Source organism: Phodopus roborovskii, unplaced genomic scaffold (assembly GCF_943737965.1).
Source record: "Phodopus roborovskii unplaced genomic scaffold, PHOROB, whole genome shotgun sequence".
Lineage (NCBI taxonomy): Eukaryota > Metazoa > Chordata > Mammalia > Rodentia > Cricetidae > Phodopus > Phodopus roborovskii.
The window spans coordinates 14220281-14232124 of NW_026126547.1; the positions used below are offsets into that span (position 1 = coordinate 14220281).

The following is an 11844-nucleotide window of genomic DNA, read 5'->3' on the forward strand; positions in this document are numbered from 1 at the left end:
AAATATATAAATTGAATTAATCCAGCAGCATTTCTTTTCATTGTTGCTATTTCCTCAGCAGTAAAACAATTTAAAGATAACAAACTAGCATATAGTATCCAAAGTTTCTCTGTGCTTTCCATCTTTACACAGCTTTTTTTTTTTTTTTAATTACTCTATTTCTTCTACTTCTATTTTTTCACTTTTTGAGACAGGATTTCTCTGTGTAACTTGTATCTGCCCTGGAATTAACTCTGTATACCAGATTTACTTTGAAATCACAGAGATCTGCTTGCCTCTGTCTCCGAGTGCTGGAATTAAAGGCATGTGCCACCACACCCAGTTACTCTCTGTCTTTTTTAAACCATTTTATTTTTTTTTCTCTCCCAAGCCTACGTATATTTTAAAACACACTGTAAACCTTTAGCAGTTTTCCTTAATGTGAATCTGTCTTTATTGTAAATTTTTATCTTTTTCTGGCCACCAGTCTTTTATCCAGTAAACAGCAACATTGCTAAAATGAAAGCCATAGCTATATTAGCCACAGTCTATCCAAGATGGTGGCAGGTACTTTTACCTCCAGAACTGAGAGCTGTGTTCACTGTCTTGGTCTGCGCTGCCATCCAGCATCATGCTGCCGGCTTGGAGATGTGGTCACTGCCATTGCCAGTTCTCGTACACACCATTCAGATGTTAGCAGGGTTCTTTAAAAACCTTTCGTTTTTTTGCCGCTTATGCGGAGTCAGGAAACCTCCCTTAAAGGAGCTGCACAAATCTCTGCTTGTTTCTAGCAAAACAGAATCTAACTGAGAAACATGCTGTTAACCAAAAAGCCTTGCTTGTCTCTGTTCTTTATTTCTAATGACCGTTTTTTTAAGCTTTTGTTAAGTTTTAAGTGGAAGTTCTTTGGTCCACGTTGGACGCCATCATGTTAGAAGTTGTTTTTCCGCCAGCCTGCCTGGACCCACAGCTGCACCAGCCCCAAATAATACACAGAGACTCTGTATTAGATACAATTCTGTTGCTCAGTTACTAGTTTTTTAATGGCTAGCTCTGTCTTAAATATTAACCCGTTTCTATTCATCTAAGTACTTCCACGTGGTCTTATCTTACTGGAGAGAGAGGCTGGTGTTCTGCTCTCTCCGTCTTCCATCTTGGAACTCCTCCCTACTACTTCCTCTCTTCTCTTTGTCTCCTAGCCCCGCCTATCTTGCTTTCCTATTGGCCAAAGGTGCTTTATTCATTTAACCAAAAAGAGAAACATATTAACAGATCAGATCCTAGGACACAAAAATCTTAACAGAAAAATAGAAATAACTTTATGTATCCTATTTGACCATATGCAATAAAACTTAAAATCAAAAGGAAGCACATCTCTAATAAGTCACAAACTGATGGGGACTGAATAGCTCATTATTGAATAATGAATGTCTCAAAGAAGAAATCCAGAGAGATTTTTTTTTTAATCCTGGAAATAAAAGAAATTTACATGCCACACAACAAAAACTTTGTGATATAATAAAAGAAGTCCTGTGTGGTAAATTTATAACTCTTAAGGGCCTTCATTAAAAAAAAATCAAAAAGAGCACAAATAAATGATTTTTGATGTAACTCGAGAATTTGGAAAAACAAGAACAAACCAAATCCAAACCCAGTAACTAGCAAAAGATAATAAAAATAAGAGGAAAAGATAATGAAATAGAAACAATTCAAATAATCAACAAATATAAACGCTGACTCTTAAGAATATAAACAAGAATGACAGATCCTTGGCCCAATGAACCAAAAGAAAGTGACTATCCCTGATGAATATATGTAATAGCTAGTTTGTATGTCAATTGACACAAGGCCAAAGTCATTTGGAAAGAAAGAACCTCCGTTGAGAAAGTACCCACCACCAGATTGGCCTGTGGGCAAAGCCTCTGATGCATTTTCTTGATTGATGAGTGATATAGGAGGGCCCAGCTTACTGTGGGCAGGACCCTCCCTTGGCCCATGGTCATGGAAGGTAGAAGAAAGGGGTGTTTGGTCATGGTGTTTTATCACGACAATAAGACACAGATGCAGAAATCCTCAATGAAATACTTGCAAACCATATACAGGCACATATCAAAAAGATCATCTACCATGATCTGATGGGGGATGCCATTCTGTATATATGTTTCTCTTATTGGTTGATGAATAAAACAGTTTGGCCAATGGAGGCAGGAAGATAGGTAGGACTAGGTGATGAGGAGAATTCTGGAAAAGGTAGGCAGAGAGCGACTGCGAGAGACACCATGTAATGGAGGAAGGAGTAACAGGTCTGGACCCTTCTCTGGTAAAATAATACCATATAGAAATACTTAGATAAATAGAAATGAGTTAATAATTAAGACAGAGCTAGCTAGTAAGAACCCCTAGCCATTGGCCAACAGTTTACTAATATAAGTGTCTTAGTGTTCATTTGAGGCTGAAGCAGTAGGACCTGATGGGACTTTATCCCAAGTTGACTTTATCCCAAAAATTCAGGTTCAAAATAAGTCAATAAATGTGAAAAGTCATTCAAATAGACTTAATGGATACAGAAAAAGCATTTGGCAAAATGCAACAAAGCTTTACAATAAAAGCTCTAAAGAAAGTAAGACTGGAGGAAATATGCTCCAACAGAAAAGTCTGGACATACATGGCCAACATTATCCTAAGTGGGAAAAAAAAAAAAACACAAAGTGATCCCACTAAAGTCAGGAATGAGACTGGTCTGTTCAGTGTCCCATTTCTTTTCAAGACAGTGCTTGAAGCACAAGCTATTGCAATAGCACAAGGAAATTAAAGATATACAAGTGGGAAAATAAGTCAAACTATCCATTTGCAGATGATATGCTGTTATCCCTAAGAGATCCGTACACCCCACCAGAACACTTCTAGAAACAATGAACAATTTTCAGCAATGTAGCAGTGTACAGACTCAACTTAGAAGAAGCAGTAGCTTTTCTATACACCAACAACAAACATGCTAAGAAAGAGATCATGGATACACTATTATTCACAATAGCCTCAATAAATAAATAAATAAATAAATAAATAAATAAATAAAGTAGGAATAAACCCAACCAAGGAGGTAAAAGACCTCTACAATGAAAAATCTTAAATCTCTGAAGAAAGATATTGAGGAAGACACTAGAAGATGGAAAGACCTGTAATCATAGGTTGGTAGAATTAATATTGTAAAAATGGCCATTCTACCAGAAGTCATTTGCAGATGCAATGTAAGCATAGTCAAAATGTCTCTCTCATTCCCACAAAAATAGAAAGAAAAACAAATCCTAAAATTTACTTGGAACCAGAAAGGACCCAATGTAGCCAAAGCAGAAAAATAGAGGAGGGATTACCATTCCAGATTTCAAGATATATTACAGAGCCATAGTAATAAAAATATGGTACTGGCACAGAAGACATGTCAACCACTGAAACAAAATACAAATACTCAGGCATGACTACACATGACTCCAGGTATCTGATATGTGACAGAGATGCCAAAACATTTACTAGAGAAGAGGCAGCATCTTCAACAAAAGGTGCTAGGGATCCACTTTCAGAAGAATGAAGTTGGACCTGCCATTAGTCACCTTGCACAAAACTCACTGCAACAAGATGAAGACCTCAATGTGAAACCTGAAACACTGAGATTGCTAGAAGAAAACAGGCAGTGCCCTATATGATATAGTGATAGGAAAGGACTTTCTGAATAGGACTCTATTTGTCCAGAAATCAAGGCCAACAATTGACAAATAGGGCCTCCTAAAACTAAAAGGCTTCTTTTACAGCTATGAAAATAATCATTGAGGAGAATGGGAGAGAATCTTTTCTGGTTATTCATCTGATAGAGGATTAGTACCCAGGATATATAAAGAACTCAAGAGGCAAAAAAAAAAAAAAAATTCAAACAGGAGGCTATAGATCTGAAAAGAGAGCTCTCAGATAAAGACACAAAAATGTTCAAATGCTGTTCATCATCCTTAGCAATTAGGGAAAGGCAAATCTAAATAACAGACCTCATCTTACTCCAGTCAGAACAGCTAAGATCAACAAAACAACTGACAACAAATGCTGGAGGAACAGGCAGAGGAAAGGGAACCTTCATTCACTGTTAGTGGAAATGCCACTCTGGAAATCAATATGGACTAAAAATAAGTCACCATATGACCCAGCTCTAATACTCCTTGACAAATACCTAAAGGACTTGACCCCCTGCTCCAGAGACACTCGCTCAGCCATCCTCACTGTTGGCTCTGTTCACAATACCTATCGAATGCAAACAACCTAAGTGTCCTTCAGCTATCAAATGGACAGTGAAAGCATGAAACATGAAGGCAAATGGACACAACCAGATAAAATCATGTTGAGTGACATAATCCAAACTCCGAAAGACAAATGCTACTACACATTCTCTCTCATCTGTGGTTCCTAGCTCCATGTTTTCAGATTCAAGTATAACCCAGAGTAGATAGCAGAAACCAGGAAGTAAAGAACTGTGGTGGGTTCAGGAATAGCAGGATACAAGTGATATCAATATTTAATTGCAGAATAATTCAAAATGGCTTCATCATAAAGGATGAAATCATGTCATTTACAAGAAAATGGCACATCATAATCTTTACTGATAAATGCCAGGCTTAGAAAAGCAAATATTTCATGTGAAACCTAGATTTTAAAAAAAAAAAGTTTGAAGACAATAGGTAGTGGGTTTTTTTTTTTTGTTGTTGTTGTTGTTATTGTTTGTTTTGTTTTTGTTTTTCTTTATTCTGTATGTTAGGTGTTTTGATTATTATGTGTTGAGGGGTCTTTTTTTCTTTGGACTGGTCTATTTGGTGTTCGGTGTGCTTCTTGTACTTTCATGGGCATGTCATTATTCAAATTGGGAAAGTTTTCCTCAATGATTTTGTTGAATACGTTTTCTGCACCTTTGAGCTGGGCTTCTTCGCCTTCCTCTATGCCTATTATTCTTAGGTTTGGCCTTTTCACGGTGTCCCACATTTCCTGGATGTTCTGTGTTAAGGATTTGTTGGATTTACGATTTTCTTTGGTTGATGAATCTATTTCCTCTAGTTTATCTTCCGGGCCTGATATCCTCTCTTCCATCTCTGAGTCTTTTGTTGGTTATGCTTGTGTCTGTAGTTCCCGATCATTTGCCCAGTTTTTCTATTTCCAGCATTCCTTAGGTTTGTGTTTTCTTTATTGTCTTTATTTCAGTTTTCAAGTCTTGAACTGTTTCCTTCACCTGTTTGTTTTTTTCTTGGCTTTCCTTACTTTCTTTAAGAGATTTGTTCATTTCTTCCAATTTTTTGTTTGTTTTCTCTTCCATTTCTTTAAGGGATTTTTCTCACATCATCTTTGAGGGCCTCTATCATTTTTTTTTAATTTATTTAATTATTTTTTTATTTTACATGTCGATCCCAGTTCCCTCTCCCTCCCTCCCTCCCTTCCTCCCTCCTTCTTACTCTCTCACCCCTCACATACACCCTGACCACCCTCCCCTCCCATCCCCTCACCCCCATTCCACATGTAGGGCTCTGCTATCCAGGTGGGATCATGTAGATCTGTCAAGTCATTTGAAGTAGGGACTAGGACTTCTCTTCTGTCTCTAAGTTAAGGTAGTTATCCCTCCATGGGGGATGTGTCCGCAAGGTCCTTTTGTGCACCAGGAATAATCAAAACACCTAACATACAGAATAAAGGAAAAAAAACACTACCTATTGTCTTCAAGCTCCAATGCAGTGTAAAAAGGTTTCTCTAATAGCACTTGCTATGATGTGCTAATGCTCACGTGTTTTTCTGTCTGCACTATGCATTTTGTTGAGTGTTCATCATTTAATAATGTGTTATTAATATTCACGCCATCAGCATTTAGCTCTAAGAAGCACACAATTCAAGATAGTCAGTTTAATCTTTGCACAGGAAAAACATTAAAATTTTACATGTAAATACTTTTTTAATTTTTTACTCTGGTTTATTCAGTATTTTTCCAAGTTTTATCTCTATATGCTTCATGCTATTGAGATAGTGGGGAGGGAACAAGAAAAAAAGAGGAACAGAGAGAGACAGAGGAGGGGAGGGGTTTTGTCTGTATATGTGTGTTGTGCTTTTTCATTGTTCTTTTAATTATTTCTTTTTGCTTGTTTTCTAAAGAAAGAGCAAGGAGGCCTAGAGTTGGATGGGTGGAGAGGTATAGAGGATCTGGGAGAAATGTGGGAAGGTAAACTGTGATCAGAATATATTGCATGAATTTTCAATAAAAGAAAACTGAGAAACACACAAAAAAAGAAAGAAATGATCAAAGAAAAAAAGAGCGTTATTGACAACAGGAGAAAGCATACTGTGATGGCCCTGTGTAAGGACAGTGTCCACAAAGCCATGGCATCCTGGATACCATCCCTAGGAACAATAGTGAAGAAAAGAAACGATTTCTCCAAGTTGTCCTCTGATCTCTACATGCCATCCCAAATAAATAAATAAATAAATAAATAAATAAATAAATAAATAAATGTAATTAAAATATTTTTTAAAAAAACAAAAGCAAAATATGAAAGTAGATGGGGGCTATTTGTAAAGAGGAAAGGTCTGTAAGAGGGAGGAGGAACAAGAGAATGCAACTGGGGATTGAATGTTGCCAATATCCAAGAATAAAAAAATAGTGAGGGGTACCTAGGAGTTAGGACATCACCTGTGAGCACTGCATGCTGGCCTTGATTCCTGGAGTTGCAAAGGTAGCTCATTAAAAATAAGATTTTGGCTGGGTATGGTGGCTCATGCCTTTAATGCCAACAGAGGCAAGTGGAGCTCATTGTGTTCAAGGCCAGCCTGGTCTATGGAGTGGGTTGTAGGCTAGTCAGGACCACACAGTGAGATCTTGTTAAAAAATAATGATAATATTTTATAACATAATGATAATTGTTGAAATGTTTCAAGGAAATTTTGTAAATGTATGTTTTTCAAATATTCAGAACCTTGAAAATATTTTACATGCTCACTATACTAAACATTAGAGTATAGAGTTTCTTCTGTAACATACCTATCCATATAATTTTTTTCTTAATCCCTTTTTTTTTCCTTCCACTGACAGACAGACAATTGAAAGGAGTGAGCAGGAGGGGAAGGCCTGCACTGACTCTTCAGTGACCACCACCTCAGGTGCGGAAGGTAATGGAACTCAGGTCCCACAGAGGACGATGGGAGTGGTGTGCTCATATCAGGAGTTCCTGTAGACTAGTGATGAGAAACCCTAGGCATTTCTAGAGAGGGAAAGACTGCTTATGGCTGATAGAATAGAAAATGATGAATATCTGATAAAAAACAAAGGTAGACATCAAAGATGATATGAATAGATACAGGTACATTTGAAGACCTGTTAAAATGTTGACTCTAATTCAGCAGGTCTAGGGTAGGACCCATATTGCTAGCAAACTCATGTGACACATACGTGGAGAGCCTGGAGCTTACACTCAAATTGTCTCACTCTCTGGATCTCTGGGAAAGAGCTTTGGCTCTTGTCCAGTTTAGCAGGACAGCAGTAAACATATGCACATAGTAAACAGGTAACAAGAACAACCATATGAGGCTCTCTAAAAGAGTGGTGGTGGCGCTCACCTTTGATCCCAGCACTCAGGAGGCAGAGGCAGAGGCAGGCAGATGTCTGTGAGTTTGAGGCCAGCCTGATTTACAGAGTGAGTTTCAGGACAGCCAGGGCTGTTACACAGAAAAAACCTGTCTCAAAAACAAAACAAAACAAAACAAAACAAAAAGTGACAAAGTGACAGCGATCAATCCCTGGCAGCCAGCATGGTCAGCTGAGCAGCTCTTGGAAAGCAGCAGCATTTCAACATGCAGCACAATGCTGCAGACACCATGGGGGAGGAAGACTGTGGTGCGCATGTGCTCTGTGTGCTCTCTCACCTCGTCCCGTGAAGATGACTCCACCTTGACCATCTACTCTGTCTCTCGCTCCACTGCACTACAAGAGGAAGATGTGCACAACTGTGCCTTACAAGGAAAGGGAGTCTACTGAGATCACAGGTCGAGAGGAGAGTATAAGATCTGGGGGCTTCAGGAGCAGCACTGTGTCTATACAGAAAGAAGCCTGTGTGCATAGGTGTGCAGAGACATTCACTGCCCAACCAGAGCCTGCGCGTGTCACTGAAACTCACCTGCCTTACTGTGAAGATACCCTGTAAGAAATGAATAAGCTGGGCAGACGGATCTCTGCGACTTCAAGGCCAGCCTATCTACATAATGAGCTCCAGGACAGCCAGGGCCACACAGTGAGACCCTGTCTCAAAAACATATTTTTAGAAAGGAACCATGTGGGCATCCTCCAGTTAATCGAGACTGGACATTGAAAGTCTTCCAAGTCCAGAAAGCTAAGCATTCTCTTGTCATTGGCACTTTTAGGCTAGCTAAGATCTGGCTATTGTTTTCTCTAATGTTTGAAACATTTTAACTTATTTGTGATTATTCATTAGATTTTCAGTCATTCCTATTGTGATCTCATTTTAGGGGAGCTGAAAGAAGAGTGCAGAGGACAGGTAAAGTCTGTGAGAAGCCACTTAACCCTGCATGCTGTCTGCTGCATGCTGTCTGCTGCATGCTGTCTGCTGCATGCTGTCTGCTGCATGCTGTCTGCTGCATGCTGTCTGCTGCATGCTGTCTGTTGGCCTACATTACCAGACCACATTAACAGCTCCTAGACAACTATTTAACTTTTGATTTTTAGTAAAACTTCCTCTAAAGTCATCAATAGTCGGAAATTAAATAGGCTTGGGGCAGTCTGTACCTGTGTTTCTATGTGTGTCTTTGCATGTCACATGGTTGAAATTATTCTGAAGACTTAAAAAGACTTAGCTGAGCAAATGTATCTACTACTTTTTATTCCATATAATTTTATAAGAAATGCTTATAAAGTGTCATTTCTGACAAGTGGTCCTAAGTCCCTCTCTGTATTCTATCTCTGACATCCTATCTAAGTTCATAAACTCCAAAAATTGTCAAAAGTAAACATACCTCATAGTATTATGAGTAGTATGCAAATGGCCATGTGAACGGATTCATTGTAAGGCATCAGTATGAATGACAGCTACAGTAATGGCATCATTTTAAACAAGTCATTATCATCTCTTTAAGTCTAAAATTCATTTGTAAAACATGCTGCATAGGATTGTCATAAAGTTATTTTCTGAATGAGTGTGGTAAAGTTTGTTAATTGTATATAACTGTCCTAATATTAGCAATTATCAACACCATTACTTCAGTCTATGTTTTTGCATTTTTTTGTTATAATTTGTTTTTTAATTTTTAAAGTCATTCTGTAGCCCAGGATCAGTGGAGATCACTTGGTAGTCCAGACCAGCCTCAAACTCTGGGCAATTCTCCTTCCTCATCTTCCCAAGTGCTTCAATTACAAGGACTTGGCTCAACCAACCTCTTTATAGTCATACCTTTATTGACATTATTTTCTAATCTGGATTTTAATTAGGAGGAAAGCAGTCTATAGTACAATGAATGTGTATGAATAATCTACATTAAGTTTACTAAAATTTAGAGAAGCTGATCAATTTTGTTTATAAATGAATTTTAGATATTCCTTCGCAATTTCTTTTCAAAATGGAGCTTTATATTTTTGTTTTTGTGGGGGCGGGATGGGGAGGGTATAGACATTGGCATGCATTGCCTCAGTGTGCATGTGGACATCAGAGGGTAGTTTGTGAGATTGCTCTCTCATTACATTGTGCAGATTCTAGGGATCAAACTCAGGTCATCAAACTTGACAGCACGTACCTTTATGCACTGAACCGTCTAGCTTGATTTAGTGTGTGTGTGTGTGTGTGTGTGTGTGTGTGTGTGTGTGTGTGTGTGTATTTGACTAGAGTTTACTTGTTGTTTTGTAAAGGTATTTTCACTTGCTGTTTGGTATATTTTGGCCATATTTATTCCCTCTTCTCTCCTCCCCTCCAACTAGTCCTCTACTTCCATATCATATGTAACATACAACCACAAATATACATGTTTACACATATACATCTATATATGACCTAGAGTCCACTCTTGAGAGAACATGGTTATGTGCTGATGATCTTCTGTTCCATCCATTTCTCTATTAATTACATAATTTCATTCTTTTTATGGCTTACTAAAACCCCATTATGTGTCTATACCACACTTACTTATCTGTCTCTCTCTGAATGAGCACCCAGCTGATTGCCTAACTTGGCTATTCTAAATAGTACTTCAATAAACATGCATATTTTCTTGTAACATAACAGACTATATTCTTTCACTGTAGCAAAATGCTTAAGGCTGTGTACTTTATACTTTAAGCTACAGTATGGAAGCTGAAAATATGATTGGATAGCCCCATCAGTTCAGCTCTTGCAAGGGCTTCATGGAACAAGCATCTCAATGGCAGGACACAGACAGACAGACAGACAGACAAGAGAGGTTGGGGTCAGGCTGGCTCCTTCACAACAGTCCACTCTGTAAGTCCAGCATGAGGGCCTGTGGAGAGCAGCTCCGATGGCTTATCACCTTCACTGAGCCTTAAACTTAAAGGTCCTATAGCCTGCTAAGGCTTTCAGTAAATCAACCTCCAAACCATAGGAATAGCAATTTTTCCACATTTACATCCCCTCTTTCCAACTTCAATTGGATGTATCTAACAAAAAATAAAATCATAGTAATCATTACATTTTTCAGGTGCTTTTCATGGCTATCTCTAGTCTTAGTGCTTTGGGTGAAGATCTAGCTCCCACAGGTGCTCTGTGGGGAAGGCTGTTTTTTAGTGCCATGGAAATAACCGGGATTAAGCAATTCCCATCCTTGCCTAGCTCGTAAAGAATAAAGCTGAACACAATGCTGCAGCTCTAGCCTGGGGTTCCTCAACCTTGGCACTTATGTCATTTTGAGCCAAACCACTCTCCATTGGTTAATAAAAATAAATAAAAAGATGACCTGGAAATAGGAGGATAGCTGGGTACCAGGAAGGGTATGCGAGCAGAAGGAAGGTGGGCGGACATGATGAACTCAGTATTCAGGCATGCATATCCTACCGCAAGTCCCATTAGTTTATGTAATTAATATGTATTACTAATTATACTCTTTCAAATGACAAGAATTGTGAATGGCTTCCCTCCTCAGCAAATTGGTTTCTCTGACCGGAATCTTATAAAAAGAAGGAAAATGGTTATTTATTGGTGTTTAAACTAATCATCAAACACTTCCCATGAAGGGCCAGGTAGAAAATATTTAGGCTTTGTGGACTACAGTGTTATAGCTGCCTCTGATGTCACACCAAAAAACAGCCTGTCTATTCTTGAGGGTCCTTATGTTCCAATAGAATTTAATTATCATAAAAACATAAATTTCACACAGTTGTTATAAAATATACTTTGATATTTTTGTAAACCATTTTGAAGTACAAAAATTCTGTTGTGAGGGGACTTGGATATCTTATCTTTTTAACTTACAGGCCTTGCAATTATGGAAGGTAGATTAGATGTGCATCATTAGCCATAAATTTGCCAAACCCAGGTTCAGAAAAGTGAAGCAGGAGGATTGCCATGAGTTTAAAGCCAACCTGGGCTACATAATAGCACAGGTCTCAAAATAAAGTGAATCTTTAAGAGCTTGTAGCTTGGCTGGCAAGATGGCTCAGTGGGTTAAGACACTTGTCACCAAGCCAGAGTTCAGTCCCTGGGACCCACATAGTGAAAGCAGAGAGAGCTGACCCTTCAGGTTGTCCTCTTAGCTCAAAAATGCATTTCTTGTTGTAATGTCTAACTGCCTGGTGTGGTAGTGAACACCTGTAATCCTAGCACTTGGGAGTTAGAGGTAAGG

General features: G+C 38.5%; 1 protein-coding gene across 1 annotated transcript in view; it reads left to right on the forward strand.

Moving 5' to 3' along the window:
* Positions 1-7223, forward strand: part of Wdpcp (WD repeat containing planar cell polarity effector) — a 268385-nt gene extending 261162 nt beyond the window's left edge. Inside the window, exon 16 of the mRNA XM_051200567.1 lies at positions 7082-7223. Coding sequence (XP_051056524.1) covers positions 7082-7223 — 142 coding nt within the window. The remainder of the gene's footprint in view (positions 1-7081) is intronic.
* Positions 7224-11844: the final 4621 nt, after the last annotated feature.